Raw genomic sequence first — 15,188 nt, 5'->3', positions numbered from 1 at the left:
GATATGGAGAGAGAAGGCCACAAGTTCACCCCACCGCTACTGCTCCTGTATCTTTCTCAAGGAAGCCAAGCTCAAGATCCATGGTCAGCCAAGTGGTGAGAGCATAAAATACCCTTTGAGTTGCTTTATGATAAAAATAGAAAAAAAAAAGTCACATTTCAAGATGTCAAATGGAGAGAAATGCTACAGAAAAATTCTCCCATTCATAAAGGAATGCAGAGAGAGCTAAGGTGCAAAACAGAAATGCAATATCTCAAAAAGCAAAATGAGATTTTTGTAAACTTTGGTTTTTGAAAATCTTGTCTCAGGGGATTTGAGTCGATGGCTTATTTTATCCAAATTGGCTTTCACTTCTGTAACTATTATTAGACTTGTTGAGTTTTTGCTTGTAAGTGTTGTAGGTCCTGTGGTTCCCACGTTTTGTCAAAAACAAGAGTCACCTGCACTATTTCTGTGGCTGAGAGGTGCAATGCAGTTAGCTGGCTGTTCGAACATTTCTATGATTATGGAAGCTTTTTGTTCTGTCTTCTTGCTGCTTCTTGTCACTCTTCTCTCTAACCTGAAAGTGATTAAAGGAAAAAGAGGCAAATTAAGAGTATTTTGAATCAAATAACACCACCCATGACTAACATATAGACTGTTTATGATTTTAGACAATTTTATCATTGCTAACTCTGGAGCCCACAAATTGCTGCTACTGAATAAGAAACATCCATTTTATATTTTAATGGCATAAATACTCATTCACACACTTATATTATTAAGTACGATATTTGTCTTTGGATGTATGTTTGGATCTTTCTTTTCCTCTCTCCTCTTAGATGTGGAAAAATTGAAAATGATATTGTGTAGATAATAGTAATTTCTTTTTAGGAATTTTTTATATACTTCCTCATGCCAACCAACATCATTCATGTGAATGAGGATGACTTAGAAACCAAATACAAATAAGGCAGGCAAAGATCTCTAAAGTTGTAAGGTAGGAGGTTCTTTTAGGAGGGAGAGAAAATAAGGGAAGCAAGACTCCACTGCCATGGGTGGACTTCATCATTAGATTGAACCCCACTTTGAAATAATATAGACACGTGACTTATGAGGTAATTCACAACCTTAAGTCTTTGGCTCATTTTTGAATCACATCTTTCAATTTTCTGGAAGAGTCATTTTATCTTGTCTAGAACAGAATAGAGTAAAATAGTGTAGAATAGAGTAGGGTAGAGTAGGGTAAAGTAGGGTAAAGTAGGGTAGGGTAGGGTAGAGTAGAGTTGAGTAGAGTAGGGTAAAGTAGGGTAGGGCAGGATAGGGTAGAGTAGGGTAGAGTAGAATTGAATAGAGCTGAGTAGAGCAGAGTAGGGTAGAGTAGGTGATGGTAGGATAGGGTAGCGTAGAGTAGGGTAGAGTAGAGCAGAGTAGAGTAGAGTAGAGTAGAGTAGAGTAGAGTAGAGTAGAGTAGAGTAGAGTAGAGTAGAATAGAGTAGAATAGAGCACTGGTAAATGAATGCATTGATAAATAAAACTGTGCATCGAGAAACAGCACATTGGAGTGGGCAGAGAAGGGAAATGTGGGTGGAACAAATCTGCTTTGTAATTTTAGAACAAAAATATTGACATCTCCTAGTGACTCAGTTTCCTCTACTACCTAGAATATAAATTATTCTAAGTGATGGCAAAGACTTATAGTTGTGCAGCATAGATTGTAAATCACTTGTGGGAGGGCCATAAGATCCAGCCACAAGTGACTGGTTCTCCATCTCCTTTTAAGCACGTGGTGCTTGCCACTGAAGTAGCTGTCTCAGGCTGGAAGGAGGAAGAGCCCTGGCAGACACAGGCAGAGAAGCAAGTAGCATTTCCAGGGTGACTCAAAAAGAGAACAGGCCAACCTCTGTGTGCCCTCAGCAACTCTACCCCAGCACCTGAGAGGGAGTTCCACTTGCTTGTTGTTTGGGGTGCAACGTGTTCTGGAAGATTTTCTGTGGCTGTTGCAGGAGACTGTCAGCCCGATTTTGATATTCTCCACTCTGTCACGGTGTGCACCAGACAGGAACATATGGTTCCGAATGTCCGTGGCGGTTTTGTAGAGGACACAACAGAGTCATTTTATGTTGCGAATATAAAAAAGAATGACATGGAATACAAGAGACCTTTCATACTTCAAATTGCTTATTATGGTTGTTAGTGAAGAAAGAGAGTTAAAACATTGATATTGTCTACTGCTGTGAGAAAAAATGTTTTATTGATTATCGTAGAACTATTCAATGGGAAAAATCCATATTACTCTAAGATTTTCGGCTGCTTGTCTAAGTAATTTTATAGAACACAGGTACTCTGAAATAGTACTTTACAAAGGGCCTTCTCATGGAGGATTTTGAAAAATAAACAGAATCAGTTGATAAACTAGTGTGGTTTCCTGTGTGAATTCTCAGCTCAGTAATTTGAGCTGAGAAAATTTGTTTCCCTTGCCCTGGGATAAATATCCATCTAACCAAGCTCTTATCTGTTCCTTCCTCATTATGTAGCAAGCTTTTAGAGATCACTTCATATGCCCCAAATATTTGAGTCACACAAGAGTAATATATTTCCGTTTTTGCTCATTCAGAATTGAGATTTTTTTTTTTTTATCACCAGGCACCCAGCTTTCAGCTTGTTATTACTCTATAGATGATTCAAAGGCAGTAAGTATACAGAACTGGGATGTTGAATGGCTCTGGAAAATTCAGGACACTTACATCAAGTGATGTCTCCTCCATGGATGACTTCTTGAGTGTGGAGATGCATTAGCTTCCAGAAGGAGGAAGTCACTTGCCAGAAAAAAACAAACTACCAAATTTGACTGTCATGATGGCGACCTAAGAATACAACAAGAACAGGAAGGATGAGATTAATAACCCACTCTCCAAAGTTGTAGTCACCTAATCATTATGAACCAGCTAAAGAAAGAATAGGGTAGGTCGAACATGCTGTAACAATGGAGACAGAACAAGGAAAATATACGTCTGGTTCTCCTCAGAAACAAAGAAAGACAAGGTATCAGCCATGAACTAAAATGGGAGAAAAGTCTAGAAAGGGTAGTAAAGTGAGGGCATGAAGCAGGGGAGATGAAGACACCCATCGAAGATGCTCTCCTGACTAGCTATCCCTGTGGGCAGTTGCCAGTGAATTTCTCTGAGGGACTTTGTGAGAGAGTAGAGAATGCGCCTCAAGAGTTGTGCCAAATGAGGGGCTGCTTCCAAGGGCACTGAACACGGGCCAAACTTCCAGTCACAAAAAATAAGAGAAGAAATGGGGAAAAGAGACCTCAGGAAGCGTCCCAGCTGTTAGCAGGAAGCCCTGTTCACATGCAGAGGTAACCGCTGTGAGCATATGGGTGGGGTACTGAAAGCATCTGCTACTGCAACTTATACAAAAAGTTATAAAATAAGTGCTTCTGGATAAAGGTGAGGATTGATTCGTTCCAGGAACTCCAGTAAAGCTACACAACTTTACAAGGAGTTGGGAGAAAATATAATATTGAGGAGACTGAACTTACTGGCCAATCAGGGAATGTGAAATCTGAAACCAGCAAGGCTGAAAGTCAAGGACAGCCTGCTTTTCAGGGTGGAACATCACATGGTGGCCCAGAGCAGGCAGCCAGGAGCACCTGGAGGAGCTGAGGGAGTTCTAAGGGGCACAGCATAGCTGCAAAGCTCTTTAGGATACTGACACAGACACAGACAGCTCCCTCTGCATGTGTCACTTCCATGAAACGAGGGACATTTTCTCTGGAGGTGAAGCAAGTTCTCTGGATTAGAGTCGGCCAAACACAATGGCCTGAATGACAATCTGAACTGGGGATTAAGTAAACAAAGAGGCCAACTGAAACTGAAGCCAGTCAGCTGTCTTCCTCCTCTAGCCACCAGACCTTTATTCTCATAGAAGGAAACCAGGAGAGATTTCTCCTCTCAGTGTGAACATGCAGACCAAGAGCCTCACTCTATGGGCGCCTGCCGTCCACGCACAAACACAAAACATACACTGAGTGTGAAAGAACATAAGATTGGTGTATGTCAGAAGACAAGAGGAGACAGTTTCCCAATAAAACACCCAAAGTTCCCCATCTCCTCATGGGTACATGCCCAGGCAAACAGGGTGGACCCAAAGCAGGACCACCGAGGCCTGAAATCTTACCACAGGTCTAAGGTAACTTCTGGAAGGAAACCCATAGGAAAGAGACGGCAGGAAGTGGGTGCATCTGGGATGCACGGAGCAAAATCAAAGTACAAACCAGGATAAAGGCCATTGTCAGCCTCCCCACAAGTCTCTCTCCCAACCCTTCAAGTGTCTCCTTCCATGTCACCCAACTCTCTGGTGTAAGTCTAAGGCTGAGCAGAAGCCTCCCCAGAGCCCACCTGCCTTCCACACTCCATAGCTTCACCTGGATGTTCAGTTCTGTGCCCTGCTCCTAGTAGCTAGTAAAGGTGGCTGGATGGAAATGTGGTCATTTACTTGCCCTTTTTATGAAGTTGCTTGTTACAGGAATATCATCAACTCAAGAGACACTGAAATTTACTGATATCAGAGGTTTCCATATGTCACTACATATTATTCTTTAGCAAAGTATAGAATTCACAAATAATCCCTATTGTCTCAGAGCTTGTAATCAACATGTTAGCCCTCCTCCCATAATGTGTACAGACGATAAAAAGGTTGTAGGGTACTTGAGGATGTTCCCACTAGCCAAGTTGGAGACTAACACACACACAAAACAAGGGACTACTGACTACTTGAGGGGAAAACCCCAATAATAGCCTCAAAGGATTAAAATAAGATGTGTGGGAAAAGATATTTTCGAAAACATTCAGAAGGAAAAAATAACACCAGAATTGGTGAAAATATAAAAGGGCTGAAAAATAGTCTAGGAGAGAAACTGACCTCACTGCAGAAGGGCCCAGCCCTTCATTCGGGAGATGCTCATGGAGAGGGCAATTGTTCTCATCTCTTCTCATGCTCTATTGTTCTTGTTTCGATGTAAAAGACGTTCTTGAGCAATCTACCAAAACAAGGGACGAATGTGTGCAGTAAACGACTTGATTTTGATTTTGCTCAGAGAGGGCAGACTTTTGCCTGAGGGCTTAGGGAAGTAATTTTTTTTTTTTTAATTCATTCATACAGAACTGGGGTACAAGCCAGAGGTTCAGGGGTGGTGAGAGGATCACCAAAGACAAAGTGGGGAGCAGAACAGGCAGGATGAGGAAGTCCACTGCTGAGGGGAGCAGCGGGTGGGTCAGGAGAGGTCTGCCGCACCATGTGGGTCACCTCCGGAGCAAATGGGGATCGAACTTGCACTGAAGCAGATGCCTTTAGCTTGTAGTGTTGTGTCCTAACCCGTTGCGCCACCAGGGAGGGCCAAGGGAAGTAATCTAAGCTGTACCTAATAGGAATGTCTTATTTAAAGGACAAGGGCTGTCCATAGCTTGAGTTTTAGGATAATGACCAGCCATACTATAGAAATGAATCCTATGATTCAGGGTGGGGAATTTGGCTCACTTGAGCTAGGTAGTGAAAAGGCTCACTTGAGCTAGGTAGTGAATTCAACCATGAGAATAATCAATCAGTCATGTTTTTTAATGAAGCCTGAGGAGAGTTTAAATGTTGGAGTTTGGTGAATTTCCCTGGTGGCCAATATTCTATGCATATTATCACACGCCAATGGTAAGGGGCTAACTTGTCCCAGCTGCATGGGGAGAGGACAACAGAGACTTTGCATCTGGAACCTTCTCAGACTGTGCCATATATCTCTTGTCTTTGATTTTAATCTGTATTCTTTTCCTAGAATAAACTGTAACTATGAGTAGAAAATCTCTTAATAACTTCTATGAGACATTCTGGCAAATCAGTGTTTTAAAAATGCATGATTCCCCAATTTGAGGGAAGTTTTGGGAATTTGCAGTGGGTGTCAGAAGTGATCAAAATCTTGGGGATTGTGTGCTCAAACCTGACAATCTGATTAACTCTGGACACATGAAATGCAATTATATATTAAATAGATATACTAATAGAATGTATGAAAATGTGCAATACAGAGAAATCACACCAAAGGAAAAAACAAGACAATAATTAATTTAGGAAAAGCTAAGGGCAAGAAAAAAACACAATCTCAGCAGAGTTCAACTGTGCATTGACCAGAAGACTTCAAAACAAAGTCTGGACAGTGATGAAATTCCCAATCTTAGTATACTAAGAGAAGAAGGAGAAGCCAAAGTGATGACAGTGTTGAGTTAAGATTTCAGACACAGTGGCAGGGTGATAGAGAACCCTTCCAACTAATGAAGTCGACAAGAACTATTTAGGCACGTAATTAAGAAGTAGGGCTTGAACAGATACTATACAAACAACAAAAAGGCTGAGAGAGAAGAAACTGGAGAAGTTGTGTTAGGTTTTCACTTAGTATGGTCTAGCTTTTTAAAATTATATGCATAAGGCCCTCCCTGCTGTCACAGCGGGCTGAAATGCAGCACTGTAAACTGGCCGCAGCTGCTTCAGTGTGAGTTTGATTCTCTCCCTGGGAGGTGATCCACGTGGCACAGCAGATCTCTCCTGTCTCCCTGCTGCTCCCCTCAGCAGTGTACTTCACTAATCTGCCTGTTCTGCTCCCCACTCTGTCTCTGGTGAAGCCTCTCACCACCCCTGCACCTCTGGTCTGTACCCCAGTTCAGTATGCGTCAATAAGTAAATCTTTAATTAAAAAATTAAAAAATAAAATTATATGCATATATGTCTTGGATAATAAAAGTATTTTTAAAAGATAACAGTTGAGAGGATTATGTGTACTAAAGCAAGTCAGAATTGTAAAAATAAACACTGGACATTTGCACACAGTATGATTTGCAAATCATAAGACTTACAAATTTAGGTGACTTTGATAAACAAGGAGAGAGCCCTGAGGCTAAGAGGGAGAGGCTGGGAAAAGGATAAGGGGAGCTGAGAATGGTGATGGGAAAATTAGTATTAATTTGATTATTCACATTTTCTGATGTTAAAAGCAAAGATACAGGTGTGCCAGGTGGTTCCACTTACAGAATCAATAACAGCTGAGGATAACACTTTGGAAAATCATGGAATTGATTTTTAGCGTAACTGTAAATAAAGAAGAGAGGGAAAAGACATCATTTCTAATTTAGATTACAGCCTGATTCACTAGGAGGCAACACAGTGTTGTAGTTATCTAGAACAGAAAAAGACATGATACTGACCCCCCAAACATGTTTGATCACAACCATGCTTCTTACATTATTTTTCTCTGCTGTTTTGACACTCTAAGTTTAAGTGCATGGAACCCTTATATGTGGCCTGTATTGGGGTGCCAGGAACAAGCTTTATACTCATGCTGGGAAAAAAAAACAAAAACAAAAACAAAAACAAAAAACAGAAATCTTGATGAAAACAAAACAGTTGCTTGTTTTACTAACAAGGAGGTTGAATCAGTCATCAAGAATGTTCCAATGAAGAAAAGTGCTGAGCAGATGGTTTCCTTGGTGAATCTTACCACATTTAAAGAAGAATTAACACTAGACTCTCCCCAAACGCTAAGAGGAGATACACTCCCAAGCTCATGCCCTGAGTCCAGCATTATCCTAACACCAAAAGTAGAAGACGCGCTAATTATGGTCAGCATTACAGGGGAAGCATTATTTCAAGGACTGCCTGCCAGGGAGGGGGCTGTCACCAGCGTTATTCCAGCCATAGTGGCCGGGGCAGAGCACACTGCAGACAGGATTCCTCTAGCAGGTGCAATCGGCTTTCACGCTGGCCATGTCCCTTGACACAAAGACACTGTGAGTCCCTGCTCATTTACCAGCTCAACAAAAGTAAACTTCTGGAAATAGATATTAATGGCATCGACCAGCTGCTTATGTATGTGTTATGAATATGTGAAACCAAAACATTGTTGGTGTACTGTAGTCAAAGACTCACAAAATCAGGTGTAATATTATTCATGGTCATTTGTGATGTGTACATTAAAATTAGGTACCATGTTTCATTATAAATAAAGAGTAGTTTTCCCAAAATATCAAATAAAAGGAAAAAAATCTGTGACACTTGCAGTAAGAGATATGAAGAATAAATAAACCAAGATGGCATCATTAGAAACTTGGTTTAATTTTTATAATTTAAATATGAAGGTTCGTGTGCTTTGTTGTCAGGAGACCTAAATTGGAAATTCCAAAGGAAGAGTAGGCTGCATAAAAATTAAAATGTCTTTTAAGGGTTATGAGCTTCAATTCTATTTTATAAAGGCAATTGGTGGCTATCCTCTGCAAATTCCTAGAAGTTTCCGTATGCTTACGTAAATAGCCCCAAATTGAAATAATTTAAGCATGCAAGTTGTTGAAAATGATTATTGAAACGCTATGCACAAGCCAACTTCGAATCCATTAGTTCTGTACCATTTTATCTCCACCATTTTATCTCCCCTTCCTGAGCTAGGACAGCAGAGTCTCATCACGTGACACTCCCAGCAATCAGACCCGTCCAGCCGATAGAGAGGAATCGCAGCCCACCAAGGAAGGGCTGTTCAGTGTCCCAACTTATATGCAGAGATCCTGCTCCACTAGAGTTGGGAATCTAGAAGAGGAAACTCACCAAGAAAATGGATAAGGGGTTGCATTCAGTGGTAAGTGCTGAGACGGAGAAGGAAAAGCACAGGGTACAGTGGAAGCGTAAACTGCAAGGCCGTATGTTTCCTGCTGGGCCAAGGAAGGTCTACTCCAGCATGAATAATCCTTTAATAAGAGCAATGAGAGGAAGATAATATCCCAGTTACTGAGAGCAGCTCAGGAAAATATCCTGAGACTTGGAAAGGTGACCATATTTGAGGACCAGAAAATGATAGTGAAAAGAAAGGTGAGACAGATGAAGAGGAATCCCAGAAGCCAAACAAGGAGATGCTGTGGTCATTGTGGACTGTGTGGTGGGGACTCAGCCTGACAGCGCATAATGACAAAGAGCCAAAGTCAGGAAAGGAGCCAGGTACAGAGGAGCACATGGCCTTGTCCAGTGTTAGTGTTAGGGAAGGGCTCCATTTCCCATCACATCAGGTGCCACCCTCTCTCCAGCAGTTCATACCAGTCACACTGGCCTTATTTCAAATATTTACAAGTAGAAGCTTCCCACAATTTGAGCCTTCTCTCTGACTGGAATGTGATTCTCCTCTTCTTTCAGTAGCTCCCAAGTCCCTTTCAAGGCAAGGTGTAAAATTTCTTTCCTGAGAGCAGTCTTTCTTACATCTCATTCCAAAGTGAACTGTGTTTTTCACATCTGTCTTACACTTTAGCATTTTTTCATGGAAACAGTGTGTCTCTAAGTCTCAGTGTGCTCTTTTGTAAAATGGACATGTAAATATCAGGGGCCATCTCAAGGGTCATGGCAACAAAGCTAAACCAGTAAAAATAATATGAACGTTATGGAATACTATGCAGTTGTTAAAAAGGTACAGATGAACTCTTGCCATTTATGACAAAATGGATGAAACTGGAAGGGAGGTGCTAAGCAAAGTAAGTCAGAAGACAGATTCCAGGTGGTCTCACTTATATGTGGGATATAGAGAAGCCATATGAAGGGTCAGATAACTGTGGCTAAAAAGATCATGTGACTTATGTCATCAGTGATAAGGGTAACCTTGGAAAGCAAGTCTCCTAACCCTGAGTCTTCTAGTCTTCAGCCTTGGAAGAACCTCATTTTTATGGATGGAGGTAGCCGAATGCTAACTTGTTTCTGATCATCCTGTCTGATTTTTTTTATGCTCTCAGATTGTATCATAGGATGTAAAGATATGAAGAAAGAAGACATATTTTTTTCCTGTCAAGATTTTGCAACATTTGCTTTTCATGGGGGTTTAGCCAATGAACCCAAGTTAGTAAGCCAATCACTGTGAAGTTGTTAAAGGTTTGTGTAATGATAGCCATGGATGAAAAATAAAATGTTAGGAGAAACCCCTACTCCATAGAGCATTTTGGTGAAATTTGAGGAAGCACATGTAAGATTACATTAGACACAGTAGGCTATATTTATCAGCAGAGGATAGCACTAAATATAAAGTGATCCATTTCAGAGCTCTGAATGAAATCAAACAAAAAGCTGATTCATTTTTTAGTTGTCATACAAATGTTCACTTATGAATTGTGGGTTGTATGCCTTATGAAATTTCATTCATTCATTCATTCATTCATTCAATCAATCATTTAATGAGCATCTATGAAGACTCCCAGTGCTAGCAGAATGATACATGATGAGGCTTCAGGTGAACAGAATAGACAGTCTACCATCACTGAGCTTATAGTAATGTAAATAAGTACTGAGAGAATTGATAATGATCAGGAGCCAATGTGAAGAAGACTGATGACAGGCACTGACTAGGTCAGATGGGCAGAATGGATAAAAGAGCAGAAGGGTCCCTCCCTGGTGGCACAGCGAGTTAAAGCACAGCACTGAGAAGCGAAAGCCACTTCACCATGAGTTCGTGCCCAGCCCAGGAGTGACCCACATGGCACAGCAGATCTCTCCTGACCTGCCTGCTGCTCCCCTCAGCAGTGTACTTTGTCAGTCAGCCTGTTCTGCTCCCCACTCTGTCTCTAGTGAATCCTCCCATCGCCCCTGTACCTCTGGCCTGTACCCAAGTTCTGTCTGCACAAATAAGTAAATCTTAAAAAAAAAAAAAAAAAAAAAGAGGCAGTTGGGAGTGGGGAGGACAAGGATTATAAAATGTGAATTGTAACAGACCAGATAGAAATCTGGGGTGACTTGCACCAAGAGAGTGGTTCTCAACCAGGGTGATGTCACACCTCAGAGGATCAGAGGACACTTGGCAATGTCTGCAGACATTTTTTGGTGGTTGCGACTTGGAAGGAGGGTACTACTGACATCTAGTGGCTAGAGCCCAGGAAGTTGCTAAACATCCCACCACACGGAAAAGCCTCCACTACAAAAAGATGTTCTAGTCTAAAATGTCCAAAATACTGAGTTTGAGAAGCCGCAGGGTAAAAAGATAGCAGCGGAGCTGTAGAGAAACAGCTTACAAAATTTTGTTAGAGGTAAAGCCCACAGTGTATGAAAAGTGACCAAAGGAATAAAATCAGGGAGAAACTAGGGATGACCTCCTGAGTGTTCAGGTTTAATAATTGGATGGAAAGTGGCATGCAGTTGAAATGAAAAAAACTGGAAGAGGACTTGGGAGGAGGCAAAAATCTGGCAAAAAATCACGAGTTTGGTATGTTAGAAATTGCCATGAGAAATGACTGTGAGGATCTCCAGGCAAGTTCTGAGTCACAGTTATAAATTTAAAGACCTTAGTTTAAAGGTATTTAATATCTTAGAAACAGATAACATTGGTTTCTAGGGGGAAGGGTATAGAATAAAAGTAGAGAAAAACTATAACAGTAGTCAGAAAATAAGGATTTTGAACCTAAACCAGCTACATCAGAACTTGCCAGAATATTCTAAAAGCCCCTTGATATATATCTTGCTTTTAGCATCCTGGGCAACATTATCAGTATACTCAAGTCACTCAACACATTTCAAAACCTTCGTTATAACATTTGAATTCCTTAGTTTATTCTAAGCTATTTTCTTTGTTTCTATTAATCTTCTAAAAATTCAGTAATTTTAAATGGATTAGCATCTAAGTGATCTCACCAGGGCCACATTCCACTATGAGCTACATTATTAACACAGAAGATCCCTGTAATCTTAGATCCAGAGATTGACCAAAAAAAAAAAAAAAAAAAAAAAAAAAAAGGCATACATCCAAGTGGGCACTTTTATCCTCAAGATTAAGGGCACTCTGAAAAATATGACTAACAAAGTCATTTTGGATAAAAAGAAAATAATGTGATGCAACTATACACAAAATACCGTCCTTCCAAAAAGCACAAAATGAGTTAACAGCAGCTGTTGATCACTCATGAGTAACTCAACGCCATGAGCCCATGTACAGAAGCAATGGACAGAAGAATTTTAACAAGAAAATAAATTCCAGGCTTAAGGTTTACAGAACTTTATAGATGACACAAAAAAGTAACCTAAGTGTGATATGAATTCTTTAAGACCTCTGTAGGATATGCAATCTTTCTGCTGTCCTAACAACCAATGGGAATTGTTTACCTATTGCCCAAAGGTAATGCAGGTAAAAAGTAGTAAAATTTCTGAACTAATACTGGACCAATCACTGTGACTATACAACTAGTTGGATCCATATTGTTAACTAATCTCTCACCAGAAAACATTTGCATGTCTGCCATCTAAAGCATTTTAAACTATAAATGCATGTATGAATTTGCTTAACCAAAATAATAATAATAACAATAATAATAATTACCTTAAGTGAACTAATACATACTGAATAAAAAACGGTCAAGGGGAATTCTTTATATGCATAGCTCTTATAATCCTCTAATAGCCCTATTTTGTTATTATTTTGATTTTACAGATGCAGTGATGAAGACTTAAGAGAATTTACCAGTCAGTATAAAGTTCAATATGCTACAGTAACAAACACCTTCAAATTGTAGTGAATTACAATATAAAATTGATGGATCACTAATTCATCACCAGTCTGTTGCTGGTCTGACAACTATTCAGAGCAACCCTTTCTGAAAGGTTTCAGGATGCTTCTACCTTGACCTCTAGAACTTAAGCTTTCAGGGTTCCTTGGGCAAAAGAAGAGAGTTCCAGCCTGTGAGATCATTTCATTGTCTTTCTTTTCACCCACAAATGGTGCATTACACTTCTGCTCACATTCAGTGGGCAAGTTTGAATAGGCTTGTGAAGAAGAGAACTAGATACAGGTAGGAACCAGCCAAGCAAATGCTTAGGATTAAAATTATATCCACTAACAGGTTTTCTTTTCATTCTTGCTATAAGAAGTGCTTATTGATCACATATAATCTACCCATTCTCTGAGCTTTGAGGCATTACTTCCTCATCAAGATCATCCCAAACTCCTATGTGAGGCTCAATCCTCTTTTCTCCATCTCCATAGTACCATTTTGTGAAACTCATTACATTTCTTTAATACTGATTAGCTTCATGATGGCAGCGTCCATTCCCTGTTTCTGCAGGGTTTAGCAAAATGCCTTCTACATATTAGACACGTATGTGAGTGTTGAATGAACCAATGGATGGTGAAGGAAGGAAGGAAGAACGTGTTTCTTTTCTGAAGCAGATCATACCACTGTTGGATACTTTGCTGACAGAAATGTCCCTCTCCCCATGACTAAAAGTGCAGTAAATTCCAACCTACAGTTTTCATTGCTCTTATTTCTTCTCACCTAATATTGACTAAGGCTACTCTCCTTCAAGAACAAAAGCTCATCAAATTTCTGTAGGTGGCTTGCATATGTCCTTAATTCTCAGTTTTTTAAACTTGTATATGAGTTCCTAACTCTGGATCAACCCTTTCAATCTGTGGAATTTTTGTGTTTTGTCAACCCTCCTCCAAAGTGCCCAGACATAGGTATACTACTTGAAATATGAGCTATTTCTAGTAATGAAATAGCTATAACGTTATCTGTGAATAATGTAGTGCTTGGTACCATACACAAGATACCAGTAGGTATTTGTTGAGTGAATGAATGAATGTATCTTCAGGTGTATTGCATTCATTTTTGAATATCTGAATATCTTAGGCCCAAATAGCTGAGGCCATTTTTATAGACAGATGAGCTCAGTTTAGTTCAGTTCTCCAACATCTATACTTAGAGAGAAAATAAGATCCCTATGAGTGTTAGTGGGGAGCCAGCAGACATTGATATAGAACATTTCCGACAAAGCTCGAAGGAAATTAAGCCAAAATAATCAAATGCTGATGATTTCCCCTGAGAAGTGTCCTTGTCCTTCTACAAAGTCTCCAAACCTACATTGCTAAAATAGCCTATCTACCGAGCGTTCAAATGTGACAGCCTAAAGAAATCAAGAAAAGCAGCAGCATTGAAAGCTGAGTCTTTCCCAGCTTTGCACGTGTAAATGGAAGCAATTTACAAGACCTTATCTCGAGTCTCAATAAAGAAGGAGCCACTGTCATCTTCCAGTACTGAACGGTTCCCATTCCTGACCCCCTCCTCCTCGTCTTCCTGCTGTCCGAGTTAACACAGAGCTCAGCTATTCTCTGAAATCCTGGCATCAGAGAAGGCGATCCTTCATCAAGTGATGGGAAGTCCTAGCTGGCCTCCTCTGACCCCCTAACAGATCTTGCCAAGGTCTCACCACCCGTGGCAGAGACGCTGCGTCCTGACCAGTAGGTTCCATTCGCTCTGTCTCCAGGATGCCTCGCTCTGTGGACTTCCCAGCAGCAAAGCGCGAAGTTGAGGGAGAAGGAGAATGTGCGTGTGCGTTTGCGAGTGTGTCTGGCTCGGTGGTGTCGGGGCGGGCAGTAAACAAAGGGTGGGGCCAGCGAGGGAGGAGGAAAGCAGGGCTGAGGGAAGCCGGAGCGTGCATCCGACCCCAGTTAAACTCCCCGGGGCTCACCCTGCGTACTCAGAGCCCCCGCACAACTCACCCAGTCCCCTCTCTCCTTCCAGCTCTGCCTTTTTTCCCTTCTCCCCTCCCTCCCTCGCCGCACCGCCTCCTACTCCCCACTTTTGCATCTGACCAGAGGACGGATGAGGGAGACGTTCCCGCAAATTGGGGCAGCAACTTTCCTCTGCTGGGCTCCGGGCTCCGGGCGCCGGAGCGCGCTGGTCCTGGGCGGCCTGAGGCCCACGGAGGAGGACGCGGAGCAGTGATGGGCTAGCGGCAGCAGCCCGGAGCCCGGAGACGGAGCGAGCCCAGCGTCGCCCGCCTGCCCAGCCGCCCGCTCCGCGCTCCCACGCCGCTTCCCGCGGTCTCTCCCGGAGGGCAGCGCGCAGGGCGCCAACGCCGAGCATCCCGGGGAGGATGAGGCGGGGGCCCAGCCGGCGCGGGCTGCATCTCGGGGACGTGCGGCCGCGCGGGCTCTTGGCATGAATGAAGGCGCCGGGAAGATGCAGCGCCGCACACTCCTCGCCCAGCCCGGGCGCTGGACCAGGGGCAGCAGCTGGGCGCTCCTCTATTTCCTCGGCTCCGTGCTCCCCCAGACCGCCCCGCAAGTACTCAGGATCGGTGAGTGAGCCCGGGGCGCGCTGCAGGCTGTGGGCTCGGGGGACGCGGTCGCACCCTGCGGCCGGCGCGGGCGCAGCGGG

The 15,188-nt window shown here is 42.2% G+C and overlaps 1 protein-coding gene and 1 long non-coding RNA gene across 3 annotated transcripts in view; one reads left to right on the top strand and one right to left on the bottom strand.

Moving 5' to 3' along the window:
• Nucleotides 1-287: 287 nt before the first annotated feature.
• On the bottom strand, nt 288-5,025 carry LOC105854094. Its single transcript, XR_001145817.1, has 3 exons — nt 4,909-5,025; nt 2,727-2,846; nt 288-559 (listed from the first exon to the last, which is right to left on the bottom strand). It is a non-coding gene; the product is annotated as an uncharacterized LOC105854094 (long non-coding RNA).
• Nucleotides 5,026-14,507: 9,482 nt separating this feature from the next.
• GRIK1 (glutamate receptor, ionotropic, kainate 1) overlaps nt 14,508-15,188 on the top strand; it is a 344,258-nt gene continuing 343,577 nt past the window's right edge. Inside the window, exon 1 of one of the 2 annotated variants that reach the window (XM_004675333.1) lies at nt 14,508-15,108. In XM_004675333.1, the coding sequence (XP_004675390.1) occupies nt 14,970-15,108 (139 nt within the window). In that variant the 5' untranslated portion in view covers nt 14,508-14,969. The remainder of the gene's footprint in view (nt 15,109-15,188) is intronic. The other variant, XM_004675332.2, reaches the window with a different exon arrangement.

Source organism: Condylura cristata, unplaced genomic scaffold, assembly GCF_000260355.1.
Source record: "Condylura cristata isolate star-nosed mole 26May11 unplaced genomic scaffold, ConCri1.0 scaffold00003, whole genome shotgun sequence".
Classification (NCBI taxonomy): domain Eukaryota; kingdom Metazoa; phylum Chordata; class Mammalia; order Eulipotyphla; family Talpidae; genus Condylura; species Condylura cristata.
The sequence above is the reverse complement of the archived record's forward strand: the minus strand, read 5'-3'. Positions and strand labels throughout refer to the sequence as shown.